At 35.0% G+C, this 24,494-nt stretch overlaps 1 protein-coding gene across 2 annotated transcripts in view; it reads right to left on the bottom strand.

Moving 5' to 3' along the window:
• The window catches only part of LOC123543672 (serine/threonine-protein kinase D1-like), an 87,565-nt gene extending 64,424 nt beyond the window's left edge, over positions 1 to 23,141 (bottom strand). For both annotated transcript variants that reach the window (XM_045329747.2, XM_045329741.2), the window contains exons 1-2: positions 22,759 to 23,141; positions 412 to 550 (exon numbers count right to left, since the gene is read on the bottom strand). In XM_045329747.2, coding sequence (XP_045185682.1) covers positions 412 to 550; positions 22,759 to 22,896 — 277 coding nt within the window. In that variant the 5' untranslated portion in view covers positions 22,897 to 23,141. The remainder of the gene's footprint in view (positions 1 to 411; positions 551 to 22,758) is intronic.
• Between the last annotated feature and the right edge of the window lie 1,353 nt (positions 23,142 to 24,494).

The raw sequence follows: 24,494 nt of genomic DNA on the forward strand, positions 1-24,494 counted from the left end.
TTACTTCCTAAGAAACATTCCTTTAGATTTACCTTAAAAAGAACCTCCTGTTACATCTTTAAAAAGGATTTGATTCCAAATCACCATGACAATTTCTATACAGTTCAGCCTGAAATGTTTTACTTATTCTACAAACCTACCATCATCACCATAATTTCATGGAATGCCTGTATAAATCATATATATATATATATGACGCAACATTGAAAATGTTGTGAAAAATCAAAACACCATTACAATCTATTTCTCACACACTACATATATCGGTGTAACTTATAACTGCAGAAAGAGTTCTTTCCTAAAAAGAGTAAGTAGGCAACTTCCTTTTTAATTAAGGAAGTATTGTTAAGGAAGCATTGTCAGAACAGATGTAGTGTGAACATGGTGACAAAACGGAAAATCAATACCGACCTGACAGAACAACTTCTACTAGACAGCCTTCTATCACTTCACAGGCATTGCTGATAATTTGTAGAACATTGGTGCTGCTTGATTCATGACGAAACAATAAAATCTTGTCGGCAATCCCATAGAAGCCATGCTCAGGGTACTGAAATCATAAAAAGACATAACTAGATATATAATCAAAGTGTTGAGAGAAAAGCTTTGCGCCTACAGAGATGACAGTGAAGCTGAAACGTGAATAATTTTGCCCTCTTGCTATAGCACACTAAAACAAGAGCTCTGCCAAGCAAAGGGTTATATCAGGAGGACAGAAGCAAAATTTTAAGATTTTTTTTGTGGGAGATGTGAGGGGGATGGGGGAGGGGAAGCTGGATGTGTCACTGGGGTGGAAAGGGAAGCAAGGTGCGTCACTGGTGGTGGCAGGATATACTAAAGAGCAAGAAATCAAATTAAAAAAAAAAAATGCTGGGGGAGTTGGGGGTGGAGGTAATGTAGATTATTGCAGTCTGCACATTGTCTCAACTGGTTTTGCCTTTGCGACCAGTGCAGACCAAGAACAGGCTGATCATCATCTGCACTGTTCGCCATTCAGTCAGTTTCTCTTTGCTATGCACCCCATTTAACAGTTAACGGTACTGTCCAAACTGAAAGATGGACCAGTCCATTTAGAAATTTAGTGGGCTAAAGGTTAATAATTTTTAAGTTATGCCCTGGACAGGACATATGATGGGTAGATTTGACCTTTCTGTGACTTTGACCTAAATTGACCTACAACCCTGGTTCATGCATTCGGCACATCATCTCATATCCAAAGTTTAAAGTCATTACCTTGAATGTTTAACAAGTCATGTTCCGGACACTAAATATAATGGACAAATTTGACCTTTGAGCTAATTTTGTGACCATGACCTTAAACCTACAGACCAGGTTCAAGTTCTCTGCACATTGTCTCATCATCACTTACCTACATCCCAAGTTTTAAGTCAATAACTATTGGTAATCAGTTATTCTCCGGACATGAAATATGAGACAGATTTTAACAGTGAGCTTAATTTGTGACCTTGACCTATGACCTAGTGACCCAGTTCATGTGGTCTGCACATTGTCTCATTGCCAACTACTGTAACATGCCAAGTTGAATGTGAAATTATGTCAACACCTTGCATTGCTATTAATTGTTATGATCCGGATACAAAATATGATGGATAATTTTGACCTTTTAGCTAAACTTTTGACCTTGACTTTTGACCTACAGAGTTCAAGGACTCTGCACATCGCCATCTACCTATATGCAAGGTTTAAAGTTCCTATAATGGTAGTAAAGTTATGCTCCCGACAAGAATTATGACAGATGGACGGACAGATGGATGCACGCGCTATCACATAATACATCTTGTTTTTCCAAAAAGGGCATATAAAAAGCTGTGAATATGAAAGCTACTTTTCACAGAACAATTAAATTTTGTTACTGAAAAAAACTTGTTCAATTTGTACGCCATCAAAATAAAAGAGTAATACTGAAGCAGGAAAAATTGTTAAAATAGGTATACTTTCAAAGATTTCGATGGGAAATACCACGAAACCACTAACTGTTGTCCACGACACTTAGCAATTACTTAAAAAGCTCAGTTAAACTCCGTGTACTCATGAAGTTCCAAAATATAAATCCAAGCGGCTATTGATTTTCTTTTGAGGGACTGTGTTTAAAGTAGTGATGGGCCGACAATCGGCGATAATCGGATAATCGTCGGCATGGCATTCATGAGCGCGATCGCCGACTTCACTTTTCCCTGACGGATTAATTACTTGGCACCCTAAATGGATTATTTAGTTGTTTCTGACCTTTTTCTTTCTGGTATTTACGGTTCTTTGGGGCAATTATGCCAAGAGAAACTACTCTTCTACAAAAATGGCTTTCTCCGACGTCTCGGAAGAACTCGAGGTCATCTATAATCACCCAGATTTTGGAAGATAATTATGGCTTTTACAAAATTAAGCTGGGGAAACCATCATCCCAAACTTTGGACATTAGTATGGCAGTATGCAAAGCATGCCGTAAGACTTACGCAAGCAAAAGTATTTTCAATTTTTAATTTTGTGGGATTGAAAACATTCCAGTCGTTAAATAAGAATTAATAAATCGTTATTACTTTTTTTTTGCTGAACTCCAAATACTTTTAATTTAATAACACAATATCACTGGATAAATACTGTCTGTCTGAACCCTGGTGAAATTTAGAGGAGTACCTGATTTGAAGTTACTATCTTCTTTACCTGTGTTAATGAAGGGATAAAATAGAAATAGGATATTTAATCTCTGTGTGGTTAATTTCTTAAGTAATGATAGAAAATATACATTGTGAAGTGAACTCATAGATATGCAACTAAAATAATCAATTATCCAATTAAGTCCGATTAATCGAATCGGTTGGCTAATGTCCGATTATGCCGATCAACTGGTTGGCAAATCTAACCGATTTGCCCATCACTAGTTTAGAGCCATACTGACAAAACCTATGTCGTAGGGCGACTTTTCCAACTTCTGGCTTTAGAGGAAGACCTAAGAAGCCCCAAACAACATTGTTTCAGGCAAGGGCAGGCACTCAATAGAACCACCAACCTTCTGTAAGCAAGCAGGATGGTTTCCTGACATGCCCAAAGCAAGTTTTCAAAACCAACATCACTGAGAGGCCAGTGGCTCAGGCCCATGGTGACACAGAAGAATATTTCTTAAATTTTCTTTAAACTGACTAAATGTTATCTGTTCATAACTTTACCATAACATCACAAGTTCTAACTGACCAATCAGAGAGCTGCATTTTCAAGTACCTGCCAGTTTCCACTTGGGTAAAAAACATTGTATTTTTACAATGAATGTATATAGTGACTTTAGAAATAAATATCACACTATTTCAGAAATCAGATTAGATTTTTGACTGCACATGCCCCAAATGATATTACAAACTACAAAACTCCGAAGGTTCATTGAAATATTACATAGATAACTTAATTTTAGTTTAAAGTTTAAGATTTTACACAGGGAGTCTATGATAAAGTCTGAGTAAAATGTTATCATTACCCAAGTGAAATAAGTATCATTCCAAAATGTTTCGGACAAAATTAAGAATACTGTTGCATATAAGCAATCTACATAGAAACATCAATAAGAAATTTTGGGTGAAATTACATTTTCTTTGCATCAAAAATCAAGTAATATACTGAATAATAAATCTGAATAAAATTTCAGCTCAAATGGGAAAACCTTGTTAAAAAATAAATCCAATACAATACAGTAAGAGGCTTGGTGACGGAAACATATCCTGTAATATTGTCAGGAAGGGAGAACAATGGGTGTTTAGCTGTCCCAGCTTTTTTCTACACTTTTTAATGGATATCCCTGTATGAGAATTTTTGACAACATTTGATGATAAGGGAATAAGAATAGTACAAAATGATTGTTATTATCCTAAACATATCGTCGCCAATCAGGACGTGATAATCCGAGAAACGTAATTGCCCATCAGGACATGTAATTATCCAAGACCTGTCATCACCCATCAGGAAGCACTTTATCTATTGTTCTTTAATGAAGAGATTTGCTATTTAAATGAAGCTCCAAGAAAGTACTGTGTTTATATGGGATTAATCTTTTGAACTTTTCGTGTCTGTGGAATTGGCTTCATTTTGATCCATCCTGTATATGGCCTAAGATCACCCTTGGCATCACTTTTCACATACAAACATTTTGGATGTTTGAGACAACGGCAAAATATACAAATTCGATACATTTTGTAAATTTTGAAATAATAACAAGAGCTGTCCTTAAAACAGCATGCTCCACTATTCGGCAATTGACAGTAAAATGAATTTATGTCTCAATGTAAAAAAAAAATAAGTATGAACGGGGCATAATTTGGTCAAAAATACAAATCCGAGTTATGGGGATTGTTACCATGCAGAATGATGATGATAAAGGTACATTTTAAGTTTCAAGTCATTATCTTATATTGTCCAGAAAGCGAAGATTGCCAAATAACTTTAAGTAAGCAAAACAGAGTTACGTACTGTGTCAGATTATGATGGAGAATAAAATTTATATTAATGCATAAGTTTCAATCAATTCCAAATAGTGGATACTGAGATACCAGCCTATATACAAGATATAACCAAAGATTGCCATGTAATATACAGTTCTGGAACATGTGAATTTCAGATCATCAAGGGCAGTAACTCCAGAGAGACTATGATGCAGCTGGTTATCAAAGTGACTGTGATACATTTATATACTCATATATAAACTTTGCCTATTAACATTGTCACCAAGTTTGGTGAATACTGTATAGGAACTGAACAAGTCACAGCATCAACAACTTTTTTAAGTTTCTGCCTTCCATTGCCATAATACATATCCAATTTTCAGGCATATAAAAATTTCCTAAGAAGACACTTATAATCCTTATTTGACCTTTGATCACACCATGTGATCTTGACCTTAAAACCAATATGACCAGTATTTAAACCTTTATTTAAAATTCCACTAGTAGGTAATAAAGAAATCTGACAGCATTAACCAATAATCTTAATTTGACCTTTGATCTCACTGTGTGACCTGGATCTTGAACCAAAATGACCAAAAGTGATGTCCTTATATAGCATTGTTTCATTAAGGTTAATATTTGTGGCAAGAGATATACAGCGGACACAAAATATTTCCTATTTGACCTCACATAGCACAACAGTTACTAAGACATAATAATATTTTAGTACATAAAATGTTCAGTTTATTATAGTATACATTGTACTGAAGATCTGAGAGACAATAATTTTTTATGAATTGGTTACAGTCTGGATGTGATTCCAAGTGTCTCAACTCTGCACATTAATTGTATTGAGTAGTATCAAAAATCTTCACAGAAAGCTTTTTCCATAAAACTTAAAACAACAACAACAAATATTGTAACAAATCTTACCATTTAATGGCACAATTAAACCATATTGCATTATTATATCCCAACTAATCTGCACGATATCACATGATGTTGGACGTTCTGAATAAATACAGAAAGGAACTCTTAGATAAGCACGATTTCCAATCATCACACATTTACTGGAAGCATTAAATCCCTCTGTGTAGCAGGGAAGGACAAATATTCTATGCTAAAAGGTTCCAATGGCTAATACAAGTTGATAAAAATCTGTCAAAAATGTAACACTAACTATTCTGACATCACATCAAGGGATAAAACACAAGCGATTATAAAAAAATGCTGAAGACTATCTTCCCATCTGATTTCTACTTTTGCATTTCAGAAACAAAATAGGGGGAACTGAATACTAAGGTTCACACACATACAGATATCAATATACTAGACATATGGAAAGTTATTTTCGAGGTGTAATGTCTGACTCCCAAATGTACTATCATATTTATCTCCGATGTCACTTGAAGACAGCCTGTCTTCCAGTACTCTTCTTAAATAATATCCAAGACATTGTGAGGCATAAAAATTCTGTATGCATGTTATAGCAAAGTGTAACTGATGCAGAATCTAAGATTAAGTTTGATGTAAATATACTTATTTTCTCTTCTTTCGCAAATTTATACTAATCTATCCGAAATAGTAAACAAACAAAATCCTCCCTGCTCAATTTGATCAAGGCTGACAAAATCACCAGCTCCCACTCTTTGAATATTTTCAAACCACTATGCTTTCAAACCGCCGTATGAACACATCTGCTGATGTCTCTAAATTGTTTTTTGTACTTGTAGCATGTGTAAATGTTGAGTTCTGCTCAATCCGGGGCTAGAGGGCTTGTACAGTAGCATGCATTTCTACTACCGTCCATGAACAGGCTCAATCAAACTGAGCCTGCAACATTTTCTTTTTGTCATGTTGTATCCACTGTCTATTTTAATAGTGAATCATGTTCTTTCCTCGCTGATTATGGAATGGAGTCCGCTCATTTACAATTAGGAAACATCTAACATGGAAATTGTAAAAAAGTGACATTTTTTGTAAAAAATGTACATATAACAAGAAATAATGACCCTAATTTCAATTTCAAAAATTTTCACAGGTAGAGTCTTGGCTGAAAAAGTAGTAACAAGAGCACCACAATACGGATCAATATATGCCAAAAGGTATGACCTTTGACCCTTAAGTGTGACCTTGACTTTGAAGTGAGCCATCCAAAACATGTGCTCTGTGCGACGTGGTGAAGTCATTTGTGCCAAGTTTCTTTAAAATCCTTTAAGCAGTTCAAGAGTTATAGAGCAGACATGAAATAGTCATATGACATTTGACCCCTAAGTGCAACCTTGACCTTGAAGCAAGCCATCCAAAACATGCGCTCTGCATGTCGTCTCGATGTGGTAAACATTTGTGTCAAGTTTCTTCGAAATCTTTCAAGGGGTTCAAGAGTTGCAGAGCAGACACGACTGAAATTGCTAACGGACGGATGGACAACGGCGTCATAACATAATATGCCCCCTTTGGGTGTATAAAAAACATGGGGAAACATAGTTGAAAAATAATTAAAAACATACTATTTGTCATTGTCATTGTGACTGAACTAATGCCCTAAACAATGGTCTAGAAATAAAACATCACTGCATCATCCTCTATATTAATTTTCATCATCACTATGGTAGTGGTGATAATAGTCTGAGTTTATAAAGTGATGATATTACATGATGACATCAAGAATCATCAAATTACCTAAAAAAATATTAACCATAATTAAACTGTGCAATATGAACACCTAACAACTAGGTTCATTTTTCATTAAAATTATAAATATCAAATATCTCAACTTTCCCAGTTTAAGGTGTAGATCAATGAAGTCATCAGTTATGAGAAAATATTTAGAGTTAGAGGTTCACAAGAAGCTTCCTGTCTCAATTTCTTCTTGAATTTCCTATATGATAACAAATTAACAATCCATATCTAATGAACTCGAATGCTCGAGTGGATGAACCGTCTACTCGATCTTTTTGTCAGTGTCAAGTACTCTATATCTGCTCATTATACGTATAAAGAATAGTGACTCCTTGAAAAATTATTTTCAATCGTGATTGCTTTTAGACTCACACATTTTCGTATATCATGAAATGTTTTCAAAGACGTCATGAAATCCTCAGATATCATGACAGTTTTTAAAAACTTTTACACGATACCAACCTTTTTTGCATTATAATATTACCTTCTGGTCTATTTTTTGTGGTCTACATTTTTTTTTTCTTTGTTGACATATCACATGGCCTTGAATACACCCACATATAAAAATGCATACTGTCATAGCTAATTGATATTATAACCCTGTTACAAAGACACTTTTTTATCTACCATTTAATTATGACTAAGTGAATCTAAAACGTTACTGCCTACTTATAATCTAACAGTCAGTAGTGAGAATAAATTTAGAAATGAGTCAAAGATAAGGAGGTACATCAATATTGACCTGATGTTAAACAGGTGATAGCCACGCCTTTAATATTTGCCAGAAAATAAATCGAAACAAAAATTTGATTTTATCCCATTATTTTATATTCTAATTATAGCGACTGTACATTTATGATATAATCATTTTACCCTATTTTTGTATTTATTTTTTAAACAGTAAAATTACTTTCACTGGCATGACCATTATCATTATTATGATATTGGTAGATATTATTTGTCAATAAAACCAAGGGATAGAATTTTCACTATGTATCACTTTCCAGACAAAAAGAAATACTTTCAAATTGGATATTCAAAGTTGATTACGTAATTGTAATTATTTTTAAATTTTCAAAATTTGTCCTTAATCGAATGTCAAAATTTGGTCACTATATGAGACTTCTTTTTGTGGAATACTTTGTCATTCAATGAACTAACCCCATGAACGAACAAAATTCCTAACCATTTTTGTCAAGAAAACAGGAAATTTTATATGCCACACTACATAAGTGACCTCAACAACTTCTTATTAGATAATATCTAAGTGAATAATTTTACCATAGAAAAAACTTCATCAAATTAGTCAGCTATTCTCTATGGTGGGCATCCTGTACGAAGTTTTCACCCGGAATCCACCCGGATTCCACCAGGAATCCTGGCGGAATCCGGGTGGAATGACTAAATTCCAGACGGACAAGAGGCGGACATGGAATCTCAGAAAATTACTTTGTGATGTGTGGCTGTGTTTGCTTGCTCAAATGCTACACCATACTGTATCTTACCTTTAAATTTTCAATGAACTTACTTAAAGGTATACTTTACTACATGCTGACATTACTTTCACAAGGAAAACTGATGTTCAAGTGTCAAAAAAACTTGTCAATGGACTGGTATTCTCAACTGTTCATCTATAAAAACTACAACACATTGTATAAGTATTCTCCAAGGCCAAGGTTAATCATTTCCTAGATTTTCATCTAATGCTTTTATTCTTATTCAGAGTATGAAAAGGCACAATTAAAGTTTGGTTCTTAGATGATAAGTTAAATCTGAAGGCTGTATAATTTTATGATACAATTATATACTGCTAAACTGTAATATAAGCTGGAAGTAACGTAAGGTATCTCTTTATGCTTCCGTTGTCCTTTGGTAAAAAGCAAGTTACTTCAAACAAATTTACAATTCATTCAGACAAAAACAAAGTAATTAAAGATACAACATTATCACACACTTGGAATGTAACAGTTTTGTAGCATACAGAAAACAAGTGGTCTAAATGTGAATCAAAATGCCTATGTGATAGTATAATAGCTTTTTTATTGTAAGCTGCATTTTTAAAGGAACAAACTTTTATGAAGAAAGAATAATCATATCATGAAGGAAGATGTGCCCTTTTGGCAAACGTCTAAGCAGTGTCTGACCATTTAGTACAAAAAAAGAAATGCATCCATGGGTTTTTATTTTTACCTGGTTTTACATAAAACTGACAGATGAAAATGTAAAGAAATTAAAAATCTGCGGTAACAAAAAGTTACAGAATATCGTTAAAAAGATAAAAAATAATCAACAAAATAATATAGAATAATTTCGAAGACTTTATAAGCAATGATGACTGCACTTGCCCTTATTTGACCTTAAGACCTAAATGTCTTACACTAAAATATTTCTTTTAATTTGACCTTCAAAGTCTCTTCCTGGACTAACAAGGATTTTAAATGAATTGTTACAGAGATATGTGAGAGAATTCAACTACCATAAAACAAAGAGTATGGCAGCTGCTGGTCAGTCCAGCTATACATAGATTTCCTTGTCTCCTGAATAACAAGAGCTGGTAGAACACGAAATGCCCCCTTGATGCATTCAGTAATTGCATAAGGAAAAGAAATTATTTGGTCAATGTACATGAAAGTTCTACTACTCTGGGTCAATGTGACCTTGACCTTTGAACTACTGACCTCAAAATCAATAGGGGTCATCTGCTGGTCATGATCAACCTCCCTATTAAGTTTCGTGATCCTAAGCCCAAGCATTCTCAAGTTATCATCCTGAAACAGTTTAACTATTCTTGGTCACTTTGACCTTGACCTTTGAATTACTGACCTCAAAATCAATAGGGGTCATCTGCTGGTCCTCTCTATCAAATTTCGTGATCCTAGGCCCAAGCATTCTCAAGTTATCGTCCGTAAACGGTTTAACTATTCCAATTCACTTTGACCTTGACCTTTGACCTACTGGCCTTTAAAATCAATAGGGGTTATCTGCTGGTCATGACCAACCTCCCTATCAAGTTTCATGATCCTAGGCGCAAGCGTTCTTGAGTCATCATCTGGAAACCATTTAACTGTTCCAGGTCACTGTGACCTTGATCTTTGACCGACTGACCTCAAAATCAATAGGGGTCATCTGCTGGTCTTGACCATCCTCCCTATCAACTTTCATGATCCTAGGCTCAAGCGGTCTTGAGTTATCATCCGGAAACCAATTGGTCTACATTTTGACCGACCGACAGACATCTGCAAAACAATATACCCCTCCTTCTTTGAAGGGGGGCATAAAAGGAATGATCACTGACCCCAAAAAGACTTAAGATAACCAGAAAATAATATAAACTGGGTAAACCTTATACTGATGCTACAGACCAAATTTAGATGAAGATTTATTAAGCTGTCCACGAGAAGTTATTTAAAGGTCTTTCTATTTTTAGCTCTGGCTGCTCCTAAAAGGAGCTAAGCTGGACCATTTGAACAAAAATGACAAGTTAATGTGAGGACATGTAACTGACCATGTTTTGTGTAATGTTGACCAGCAGTTTCACAGAAGAAGATGTCTAAGTAAAATGTTGACGCAGGATGCCAGACAATGGACAACAGACACCTGACCATCCACCTAAAACTAATAATACTAATAGCTCACAGTGAACAAAGTTCAGTTGAGCTAAAAATGCCATGCAATCATAAACTTAATTAGTTTTGAAATGACATGTAATTGAATAAAAGACATGGGAAGAAATGGGACATTAATCTACAACAATACTACTGAGCCATCAATGCATATGATACACAAAGGGGCCTCCATGGTCAAGTGCTTAAAGTCACTAACTTCAAATCACTTGCCCGACATCCATATGGGTTTGAGTCTAGCTCGAGATGTTGAATTCTTCATGTGAGGAAGCCATCCAGCTGGCTTACAGAAGGTCAGCGGTACTATCCTGGTGCCCGCCCATGATGAAATAATGCATGGAGGGGCACCTGGGGTCTTCCTCCGTAATAAAAAGCTGGAAAGTCACCATATGACCTATAATTCTGTTGTGCTGTTAAACCTGACAAAGAAAGATCTAACCCAATATAATAAATCAACTGTTTTCCCTATGATCAATAAATGCGGAAATTAAGAATTTCATGTTCTTTATAATTATAGTTTCATATTCTGTTTTTATAAATATTGCATGTATTGTATATCTCATGAAATTAAACAATATAATAAATATTACAATTATCAGCAGGGTCCATCTCATCAGTTAATAATATTACATTAATCAAATACCAAGAGACCAATGAGTGCAGTCTGTCATAAATAATCATACAGTTTCTTTAATAGTACAATAGTATTATATCAAACAGTGGGTTTTAGGTATGACCTATCATAATATTTGATTAACAATTACAGCAGAAAAATGATCCTGTTACCACGGTAACCAGAAATCTATAGCAGCTGATGACAATGAACAGACCTGATAAAAACACCTGAGAGTCTGAGACAGTAAGTTTCCCAAATATTATCTAATTGTATTATGAGTTAAGAGAAAATTAGCCTTTATTTTCCAAGGTTCCAAGAATATTCCATTTTACTCAGCTGACTCCAAATAAATTTTGGAATTTCCTACAGCCGAATGCAAGATTACTGTTTTCTCTGGTATATCAAGAGGTGTTCAATGATAAGACAATTCACCCTTAATGTAAGGTCACTGGTTTGAATCCCTTGTGTCACAGAATCTTGTGATCCTTATGGCCAATGTACATAATCAGAATTCAAAGTCAAGCAAGCAGATATCCAGCATCTCTGATGGTGACAAATACCCAGCTACAAATACCGATTTGCCAGAGGAAAAATTCTCTTCAGGAAAGTCAAGGTTACAGTCTAAAAAAACTCTTAAACAAACAAGAGTGCCACTGGCTGAGATATGATGCCCAAAAACATTGTCACCAAGTTTGGTGAAGATCCAATGAAAATTGTTTGACTTAGAGGGCGGACAAGGTTAAATTCGCAGTTTTTCAAGTAATTCAAGGGCCATAATCCAAGAGTGCCTGGGGTGATTTGGGTGGTTATCGACGCCGATTGCCCGCCATGGATGTTCACATAATGTGCCCCGCTCTTTCAGAGACGTGCGTATAAAAATGGGAAAAACTGAAACTGTATAAAGAGAAATTATTCTATAGATGTATGGTACTTGTGCAATGCACTCCTTTCACTGTCTCAATTTAAATCAAATTCTCATCCATTGATTTTAAGGAAATTCAATGTTAAAAAATGTGAGAAATTCAGCTCAAAAAGGGGAACATTTTATAATACTAAGTGGACAGTTATAGTTCTTGTGCTAAAAACTTCTTCCTCTGTCTAAACTTCTTTTTAAATTCCCTTTAGTTATAATAAGAGTCAAAATTATTGACACAAACAAACAGACTGAAGGTCAGACAGACAGACAGACTGGATTATAAATTGTTATTAGTATTAGGTTTATAAACATAATGTTATTTTTGCAAAACTTAAATTCTTGATCTACATAACCTTCCACTTGTTTTCATGTAAATCATTCTTCATTTTGGTTCATTACATATAGAAAGGCTGTGACACAGTAGCCTAGGGGTGTTTGTAAATATTGTAGGCTAATGAACGAACATCAATTGTCTTAAGTTGTTGTTAAATTTATACCACCATACTGTCCTAGGGTTAAACACATTAAATTCACCTCTTATTGTCATTTTTGATGATTTGCATATGTACTGCATAATAATGAATAAATAAATAAAAATGTAGTAGCAAGTATCATTATATAATAAATCAGTGTAACTTATGGTTAAGTAGATATAATAGTGACATTCAAAATAAAACCACATAAGTGAGTTATAGTAATTAATAGGCAGTTGTTTGATGTTTTAATGGTGTCAGGTAGGAAACCAACCTATGGTAATTATAACAGACTTCACAAACTTTATCAATCTCATCCATATTTTAATTCATCTTCGTAGGGAGAAAATTTGAACACCCAACAAGCTCTCAGTTTCTCCAGGCTGCCATAAAAAACCACCTTTTCTCAAAATTTCATGTTTAAGTTCATTTTCTTTCTTGTTCCAATTCCAATGCAAAACATAAGACCAATGACAAAGCAAACATTAGCAAATGAGACTGTCTTAGTGCTTTGAATGAGAGCAAAGTTTGTTAAGACAGAGTGAGAAAAAGATGAGGTTGATTATGAGGACAATAGAGTATCTAGGATACTAAATGATTGAGTGCTGAGGCTTTAAAAACATGCATAGTACTCAAGTATTGCTTAATGCGTAAGAGAAGATATAGCAATGAGTTGCATTTTTTAAGAAGATGGCCAATCTGTGTTTCCCAATGAAGTGTATGATCAACGTGAATTCCTAATAACTTCTCACATTCACTGAGTTCTATTTCTAGCTCATTAGTTTTCCAATGATTTGACCTAAGGACATAGCTTTTGTCCTCCTGTTACCTGACTTAAGAACTACATCCAGATTTTATACAGACAAATGTTCTTAAACTTTGACATATTTACCTCAATATTAATAGGAGTCATATGCTGGTCATGACCAACCTCCCTATTAAGTTTCGTGATCCTAGGCCAAAGCATTCTCAAGTTATCGTCTGGAAATGGTTTAACTGTTCTGGGTCAATATGACTTAACCTTTAACCTACTGACCTAAAAATCAATAGGGGTCATCTGCTGGTCATGATCATCCTCCCTATCCACTAAGACTGAGACAATTACTTGGTTTATCGGATCCAATTCGATTACTAGGTGAAACCGGTTTCAATTTTGCCAAACCGCTAACTGCTCTCAAACAATAAACATCAGGAATTGTTCTTTATACATTTGTTTGACTAGCACATAGACCCGAAATATTCCCGCTAAAACACACCAACATAATCAATAGTCTCGGACTTTCCTGTCGTGATATATTTTAAAAAAAATACACCAAAATATGACTTATTGATTGTCAAACTTGCTGCAAACGATACAGTCTGTAAGTTTCTAATGAAGTCAACTGCTAGAAGTACCTTAATAGGTCGTCTGGAAAGAAAACAGCATTTTCAATATGGCGGCTGATAAACCAGTTCGATTCGATTTCATACATATGATTAACCGGTTTCAAAATTTTGAAATTGTCCCAGCCCTGCTATCAACTTTCATGATCATAGGCCCAAGTGTTCCTGAGTTATCATCTGGAAACCATTTAACTGTTCCAGGTAACAGTGACATTGACCTTTGACCTCAAAATCTATAGGAGAGATCGTGTTTGTATACAAATTCTATTTTTAGAACTGATAAGACAGTGATCGGGTGGGCAGAAGCCGACCGTCCATGTTTTTTGTAAACAGTGATGTTTTTTCTAACGGTCTAAACTTTCTCAATCTGACTAAAGTACATCTCCTATTACGCTACGCATAGGATCTGAGAACGACCTATTCATTGCCTCGTTCTGACAACCCTTTCGCCAGCCAATCAGAGGCTTACTTACAACATCTTGCAAATCTACCTGTAGCCTTAACTTTTGATATTTACAATTCTTATGCCGTAATGTATCAGATAGCCGCCTAGCTCAGTCGGTAGACCGCTTGCTTTGTAAGCGAGGGGTCCTGAGTTCGAGCCCTGGAATGATTGCTCATTTTTCTTACTCTTTGACATTCGAACAAGTCATCTGATTGGATAAAATAAAAATAGCGATACTGGAAATCCAAAATCTACAGAAGACGAATGTGAATGGGTCGTTCTCAGATCTTCGTTTAGAAGATCAAGTACTTTAGTCAGATTGAAACTTTCTTAAAACACAAATTACATAAATAATTTTTTGATCAATGGAAAGGTTATAAAACAAGCAATTTATTGATTACTTTTAATTGTTATTTCGAAATAAAATGGATTAATTATGAACGCTTAACTTACACTGTTTTTCTAAAGGTTGTGAAAATCACTACGCCGCTTTTAAAATTATATGTCATTTAAAACGGTTATTCATTGAAAAAAGATATTTGGTTACAAAAATATGAAGATTGTTAGTATTTCAAATCTTTTTGAATTTTGAAAATCCATAAATGAGCAAAAAAGTTATTAAAAATTAAAAATTCTGATTCAATACGCAAATGGTGTTAAAATCATTTGTTTTGCCAACCACCAGATAAACAGATGTTAACGCGTGACGTCACGGCGATCTCTCCTATAGGGATCTTCTGCTGGTCATGATTAACCTTCCTGTCAACTTTCAAGATCCTAAGCCCAAGCGTTCTTGACTTATCATCCGGAAATTGTTTAAACTGTTCCTGTTCACTGTGACCTTGACCTATGATCTACTAACCTTAAAATCAATAGGGATCATTTACTGGTCATGACCATACTCCCTATCAACTTTCATGAGCCTAGGCCAAAGTGTTCTTGAATTTCCATCCGGAAACCGTTTAACTGTTCCGGGTCACTGTGACCTTCATCTTTGACCTACTGATCTCAAAATCAATAGGGGTTTCCTGCTGGTTATGACCAATCTCCCTATCAACTTTCATGATCCTAGCCCGAAGCGTTCTAGAGTTATCATCCGGAAACAGACTGGTCTACATATCAACCAACAGACCGACTGACATCTGCAAAACATATACCCCTCCTTCCATGAGGGGGGAATAAAAATCAATGATGTACAAGCAAAGAATATTTCTAAATGGTCATTACATGATTTTACCTAGAGAAAGTGCACAAAAATTTTAACATAAGATTTTAAGCAATTTTAAAACAAACAACTTTTTGGTGGGGTGGGGAAGGGTTAACGTCGCAGTCTTACACAATATTAGATCGTATGGCGACTTTCTAGGTTTGATGGTGAAGGAAGACCCTTTAAGCAAAAAGGGGGAATACTTCATACAATTCTGGTGTACAAGTTATGACCCTTGTGCCATAAGATTTGGGTGATGATACGGAATAACTATTTTAAATTTGAAGCAAACCCATCAAGTAATTACAGAGACAAAGTGGAAGTGCATCAAAACTTAAACCTAGGTGTGGACATGGAAAGGACCTTGACACGGACATGGTCGTAGATGCAGGGTCACGCAGGATAGTTCTCCATATATCCTTTGCATAGCTGATCTGAAAAATGAAATATACTTATTACAATGAATGAGATGAGAGAAAGCAAATCAAAGAGAATACTGATATAAATATCAGAAAAACAAAAACAATTCAAGAACTACAATGTATTTTCCCATTTAGTCAAGACGTCATACTGTTTCCTTGGTGACAATTTATTCAAGCTGTAATGTGTCATATGTCTCAATCTTGAAAAGGAATTTTGTAATAATAATGTATATTTTTATTACCCCTTTGGTTTAAATCAATACATGAATGAGAATAAACTTTGTGCAGCATCACTGAAATGTGAAGCATCAAAGGCTGAGAGGGAATCAGAGATATATGGGCGTGTTCGGTTAATGAGATTGTTCCTGTACATTAATATCTGATATGAATAAGAGTTTTATTACATTAATATTTTTCCTGGCAATGCTTAAACAAGAAGACAAGAAATACTATTAAGCCTATGCTGACAAATTTTACAGACTATCAAGTCATAAGAATAACACTAGAACAAATTTTGTCTCAAGTCATTTTAAGCATAATCTGAAGAGCCAAACTCAAGAACATTTAGAGTGATATATGGTACAATGAGCCCCTGTACTGATATATCAACATATTAAAAACTGTCAATACCTACTCAAGAACCTCATTAAGAATGCTTAGAACATGAAGTAGGCAAGAGCTGAACATGTTCTTGCAGAAATTATGATATTATTTACAAAACTAATACTGTAACTCATGTTGCAGAAAACTCTGCATCAATGTTTTCTAGACTACTGGAAATAGCAAAATACTTTATCCGTGTTTTCAGAGATCTAAGAGTTACTGGTCTGGTAGCCCATCAACTTCAAATTGTTTAGCAAATTTGCCTAGTACACAGAAGCGAAGCAAAAACAAACACAACAAGAGCTGTCCATAAGACAGCCAAGCTTGACTATTCGAAATATTGTCCCAGAAGCAGGAAAATATTACCCAAAAAGGTTAAATATCAAAAGAGTTTTAAGTTCAAAAGGGGGAATAATTTGACCAAAATGCAAATCAGTTATGGGACTTTCTGCTATCAACTAGTTTTATAACCCCGAAGGCACATGTGAAGTTTCAATTCAATATCTGCATTAGTTTTGGAGATAGAAACTTGCATGTAAAACTTTAACCAGAATTTTCGAAGTCCAAAAGGGGGCATAATTTGGCCAAAATACATGCCAGAGTTATGGGACTTGATCCAGTGAGGTTAGTAAATGAAAAAGAAAAAATAAGTTTCAAATCTATATGCCTTTTAGAAATAACTGTATGTACTTGCACGCAAAACTTTAACCAGAATTTGCTTAGTCCAAAAGGGGGCATAATTTGGCCAAAATGAAGGTCAGAGTTAAGGGACTTGCTGCTATCAACTAGTTTTATAACCCCGAAGACACATGTGAAGTTTCAAATCAATATCTGCATTAGTTTTGGAGATAATAACTTGCATATAAAACTTAAACCAAAATTTTCTAAGTATAAAAGGGGGCATAATTTGCTTAAAAAACATGTCAGAGTTATGGGTATTGACCCAGTGAGGTTGGTAATTGATCTAGAAAAAGAAAAAGTAAGTTTCAAATCTATATGCCTTTTAGAAATAGCTGTATGTACTTGCACGCAAAACTTTAAACCAGAATTTGCTTAGTCCAAAAGGGGGCATAATTTGGCCAAAATGAAGGTCAGAGTTAAGGGACTTGCTGCTATCAACTAGTTTTATAACCCCGAAGACACATGTGAAGTTTCAAATCAATATCTGCATTAGTTTTGGAGATAATAACTTGCACCAAAGTGATATTACTGTAAAGCTATACAAAATTATCATTCAATTAAGTGTCTTTTCATTGCAACAAGCTAGCAAGATTATATCTCTGACTTGAAAGGCATATAACCTATACCATAACTTATCTAAAAACAGCTGACTCAAATTGCATTTTGAAAACTAGTTTTCTAAGATATTTATAAGTATCATTTTACAGGCTATGTCAGCTTGATATTTCAGCATAAATATACATATATATAAAATATTCATGGCAGTTTGTACAAAAAAATGCAGTGATGCCATTCTGTGAATGCTAGGCTAATTTTCATGAGAAAAACTGAACTATGCTTAAATACTAAAGTAGATCATTCAGGTGTCAGATCCAGAACAACTATTATTTGTTAACTGGCTTGAAAGGTCAAATGGATGTATCTGACAGACATTGATCTAGGCCTCTTCATGTAAATGGCAACATTTTAATAATGTCTACACAGCTTTGACACAGTCACCTCAAAATGGCAGCCTTTCGGTATGATAACTATCTAAATGTATATGTGCAGGGCTCGACAAATTCTTTGAAAACCACTCGTCCTGCAGGACGGGCTGCCTAGAATTTTCACTCATCCTGCAGGACGGGCTGCCTAGAATTTTCACTCATCCTAATCCTATTGCAATTTGTATTTGTCCTGCAATTAACTTAGCAAAAATTATTTTTACAGAGAGTAATCTTGTTCTAAGCTATTGAGCGTCTAGCTTATGCTATCATAATGCGGTACCGTAATGTAGCAGGACGACACTTTGGAGTTGTTACAACCAATCAACTTTCGTTTAAGCTATTTAGCTCATAATCCAGCTTCTGCACAGCTCCTTTTTAATCCGATTTATTATATTATTGGTTAAAAATTGCACTTGTCATGCAGGACGAGTGCTACAGCAATTTCTACTCACCCGGAACTGATTTCTACTCATATTTACGAGCGGACAAGTGGATTTGTCAAGTCCTGATGTGTAATGGAAGTCAATGCAACCTTTCATCATTAAAATTTTTTGGATGTACAAATACAGCTACAATCATGACATCCCTGGTAAAACTAAGGTTATTATTGAAGAAAACCAAAAAATATTACAGATGGATACTAAGTCATACTGACTGCATATCTGGCACAGAATGAAGTTAGCACTTTCCGAAAGTAAAAATCCTGTAAAAAAGTCAAATTTGGGCCAATAAAAAAATCTCTAAAATCATATCAGCATGAACTGTCAGACTCCTGCTTATTTAGAAATTGGTGGCTCATATTAACATACAGAAATCTGACCTTGATTAAAGGCCATAGAGTGGGATAGATGACCTGTCCTTTTATTTGGGATGCAGGTTCTTAAATTACAGAAGCTTGTGAGACAAAATGGCAGCTTTACAATATAGGTAATAGAGCAAAGGATTATCATACTGACCAATATAACCAGGTCAAATCTAACTATTTTGAGTATTGTGCAATGCAAAATATTTGGGATGACTATTATACAACAATTTTTTTTTTTTATTTAGTGTTGGGGTGTACATGTATGATGAAAATGGCAACACCATATAATGATATCATAATATATTATTATATGAAAACAGAAAAGTGATGTTTCAAATGAACTCCAAAGTGAAGCTGTTACTAAGATTTTCATGTTTCCATTTGCTCATTTGCTACACCAGCACCATACTGGTTGGGAAACAGTTTCTGGACAGGACCAGTTTCCAGACACACATAATATCCGCTTTATTTCGTTGTTATTCATGTAATTGTTTCATCTAGATCATTTAGATGTTTGTTCTTCATGTTCACAACAAACCATTATGTTACAAGGCTGTATAGTGTTAGGTTTTATGATGATAACTCACATGTGTTTACAAAACAACTTTCTGTCTTAACGGGGCATGAAGATAGCATTGCGCATGCGCAGTAGTTCACATTTGCCGAGGTATCAAGTGGGGAAGAAATAATCAAACTACTTAATGATTGTCTGCTGATAACATATGCTACTTTTAATTTCTTGGTAACAGTTACATAAAATGCAGGGTTGTCGAATTTTGCACTAATTTTATTCTGTATCTATGGAATTATCAAGAAGTTGTGTTAGAAGAAATTCGAGTTTTTCATAGTCAACCTTGTTTTGCTTTAGTAGCTGCTATTGAATGTCAGGTTATGTTTCATGTGCATTTTTGAAGAGATGAATGATAATGAAATGTGTAAGAAATAGTTTAATTACTTATTTCGATATTAAATTAACAGCAAAACACCATCAAAATATTTGTCCGGATACTGGTTAACCTCACGGGGAAAAAAGCTTCTTTTAGTGACCCCATTTGAGGCCCCATGGAATCCATATTTTATGTCACAACGCTATGCTGATTACAAGATCGGTTGCAAAAGGAGCTGAAGTTCGTGTTGTATGGGCTTCATTTATGTCAAATATTTTTTTAGGGAATAATGGAGCCGAAATATGAAAATGTGTCCGGAAAATGGTTCTGAACCAGTAGTGTGATAATGCTAAGATTATCAAATATACATGAAGAAATTTACAATAAAGACATTCATTGAACAGACTATTGTAAGAGATAATTATATTCACTAACATAAAGACAGGTATATCTGAGTAGTTGAGGTAAAAGCATCTGAAATATCATTTGATGCCATGCTGCTGCTTTGATCTGACAAATATACAGATGTATCAAAAATTAACTTTTAATGAGATACCGCAGATGAACATTGTTTTCTCTGAAGTGCCATATTGTAGACAACACAAGTGTATATGACATACACATCACTCCTAAATATGGCGAGGTTGATTTCAATGATTTAAAGTGCTCTTTAAAAGTACAGGTTTTACATTAAAAGAGAAATGCTGCAAGTACAGAGTTACATCAACAAGACTAGTTACTTGGCGGCAAATAGCCTTCATGCAAAGTGGGTGAATTCTGAAGTTCTCAGTATTCATTTTGCTTGCATTTTACATCATTTGCACGTGTGAATGTTTATTTTTGTACCATGGCAGATCGGTTTTGAAATATCCTAATGCAATAGCCAAATTGTAATACAGGAAACCCTTCATATTTAATTTATATGTGTATATGTCAAAGTAAAACCTATAATTATAAACTGTTGTACTTGTGAATATTTTCTACTGAAGTTAAGTTCAGCACAGTTCTGCTGTTGTTGCTATTGTTTGTGATGTCACTCCTGGCAGTAACATTGCTTCGCTGTGAAGAGCAGGCAACATCTGATTGAATAATAGATTAAATGCAATATTGTTCTGACTAAAATCCTATGAGACTGGTTTTAATTTGATTGAGAGTATTTCTGATGCTAGCTTTAGCCACCATTTTAGTAAAGCAATATAATATAATTATTACATCCATTTAAAAAAACTAAAGAGGATAGTGTGAACGCATTGGTCGAGAGGGCTAAGACACTTTCCTACAGAGGTAAAGGCCCCGGCCCATTGCAGTGTGTCCTTGGGCAAGGCACTTTATCATGATTGCCTCAGTCGACCCAGATGTATAGGCCACTGGTCACCGTGGCCTAGTGGTTAAGGCGTCCGCCTCGGGATCGGGAGGTCGAAGGTTCGAGCCCCATGAGGAGCGTTCGTCCGGGGGATGTTTGTCATGGGACTCTTTCTGGAAAGGCCGGTTCGTGAGCCGCAAGCTAATTGAATGAATGGTTACCGACTTCTATCCGCCTGGCACCTGGCATAGTGGTAGGAGATGGGAGGTAATTGGTATGCACAATAAAGGTGTCTCATAAGCCAAATTGGCTGGCCCTTTCAATAGGGGTGACACTATAATAAACAAACCCTTTACCTTTACCTTGTATATGGGAACCAGCAAATTGCTGGAGGTAAGGTATAATTTGTTTTAACTGTTCTTAAAATAGGGCTGCTCAAAACAGCTTATATTCATTCGTTTCACAAATCGACAGTAAATAAATTTACCTTTACCTTTATAAAACTTGATATACAAAATCTTGAATGTCTCTTGTTATCGTTACGGGGAAAAAAACCAACTGGCCAAGAACAAAGGTGTCATGCTTATAGAAAAATGCTTTAAACAGGTCGGAGACATCCCCTATATTGAGAGACATTCTCTCGATCTAAACATTGTCGCTCTTTCGAAAGACAAAATGTCTTTCAATCGAAGGACTCGAATTAGCTTAAGCAATGAAAATCATTGAAAGAGTAATTAAAACTCTCTTTTTAGAATGCGCAAATTTCAAATATAGAAAATTATCTTTCTTTTATCAAATTTTCAAAATCAAAATTATTTTGGGAATTTTGTTTAAGCATTGTTATGCTTAAGCAAACTTCTATGACACTGTGTTTCTTGTAAAGTTTACTTGAAATAACAAATTGTTTCAATGAATAAATAACGCGACTGTAATGAAATGATTGTTTTAATAATGATTTCATGTTTTTTCAATACTTAAGCTAAATACAGTCTTTCGATCGAAAGACGTTTTGTCTTTCAAACGAGAGACAGTGTTTAGATCTAGAGACTGTCTCTCAATCCAGGGGAAGTCTTTGACCTGTTAAAGGACAGTCCTCGTGTGGAATTTACTAAAATGAATATTTCGGCGGAACTCAGCAATATATTCTATGTGATCCTGGTTTGCTGACAAGCAGGCAGTGCCTTATTTCATATTAAATATACCCCAAATATTGCACATCACTACAAAATCTTATAAATCAGTTAATCACCAAGATAAAATATTAAAATAAGACATCTTGCCTACCTTTCGATCTACAAATGCACATGCAATTTCCTTCAAACTAGCTAGGGTCAATTCTCCATCAACATTAACTTGTTCCCTTGTTAAACCAATCTGCATCTGGAACGAAAAGTTCCTTCGCATCAAATCTGGCTCTGACATTTTAAATGTCCTTTGGTAAATTTCTCCTCGGGCAATTAATCCCCTTTCCAAAATCGTTTCCGGGTTCTGCACTTAACACCTAGGAATATCCTTATAATTTAGCTACTTGGCATCATATGATACTATAAAGTATCATTTTTACAAATCATTTAAATGTTTATCTGATAGTTACATTTTATGGCCGTAAAAACACAAAATTTATGCAAAATTTTTCTCTGGGTGAAGTCGCAGCCACAAACCGCAAACAGATGACGTCGATGTCGTACACGAATTTGACATTTCGCTGTCCTTATTTTCCGTATTTTATGAATTTTCAGCTATTGGTAACAACAATAAAATAATAGACACTAATACCATTAAATAAACAGTCAATAGATTTAAAATAGTGAGTGTACATCTAAAATAACGACAACTCCTTTTTTACGACAAACAAAGCATCGACTTTCGACACAACAAAACGAAAAATTCTGAGTAAAGTTGCAAAATATATTTTTCATCCTGTTTATGCGGGACATGGCCTCGTCAGAAGGGTCAGACAGTCGCACAAATAGTCTTACAAATCGGTCTTCTTCGACGGTACACAATGACGAAGATATACAAACAAACGAATTAAAAGGCTGGCTAATGAAACGTACAAAAATATCCAGAAAATGGAAGAAACAGTGGTTCCTGTTAAAAAATACACATCTTCAATATGGAAACTCCCCAGAGGTATTGTAAATTGAAATAAGGTGCTACGTATTTGATGGGAAAACACAATCACACAGGGTAACTTTGGTCTGTATGCGAATGTTGTTTCGTCATTGACATTTTACTGCTGCCTATTAACTTCCTGTGCTGTATGAACTAATGCCCATCATTGTGTGGGACTTTTCTTTACTAAAAACACTTGTACTTTACAGTTTACTAAAAACCAATCGTATATAAATAACTTATTGGAATCTTCCTGTGTCTCTAATATAAGATTGCTGCTGTTATTACCGATCTCACACTTTTGCTTACTTCTCTGTCCCCGAGCAATAAATTTTGATCTATTATACCTAGGTTGTTCAATATTGATAGCTGGTAGGTGCCCTTCAACCACCTTATATAGGAACATCAACTGCAAGTGGCGTCATCTCTCTTGTAGTGGGGCCAGTTCCAGGTCCTTCAGCATAGCTGACACGCATCCATCTTGTTTGAATCTGTAGTCCTTCTTGATGAATCATGCGGATGATCGCTGTATGCACTCTAGTTTGATGGTAGGGGTCCAGATTACACACCCATATTCCAGTTTGGAGCAGATCAGGCTTAGGTAGGCATTCTTCCGGCAGCTAGAAGGACAGTGCCTAAGGTTTCTTCTCATGAATCCGAGGGTAGAGTTGGCATGTTTGGTGATTTTGGATATGGGTGGTTTTCAAAATAATGAAGCTTTTTCTTCTCTCTCACCTTACTTTAATTCAGTTCAGTTTTAGAATGTGTTTTGGAGCAAATTATATCCAAATCAATGTAATCAATAAATGTGTGCAATTTTATCTTGATGGCTCAAGCAGTTTTAAAGTTATATTAAATTATATAGCTAATTTTGTCCCCTGTGCACCCAAAAAAGTGTGACATTT

Source organism: Mercenaria mercenaria, chromosome 1 (genome assembly GCF_021730395.1).
Source record: "Mercenaria mercenaria strain notata chromosome 1, MADL_Memer_1, whole genome shotgun sequence".
Taxonomy (NCBI): Eukaryota; Metazoa; Mollusca; class Bivalvia; order Venerida; family Veneridae; genus Mercenaria; species Mercenaria mercenaria.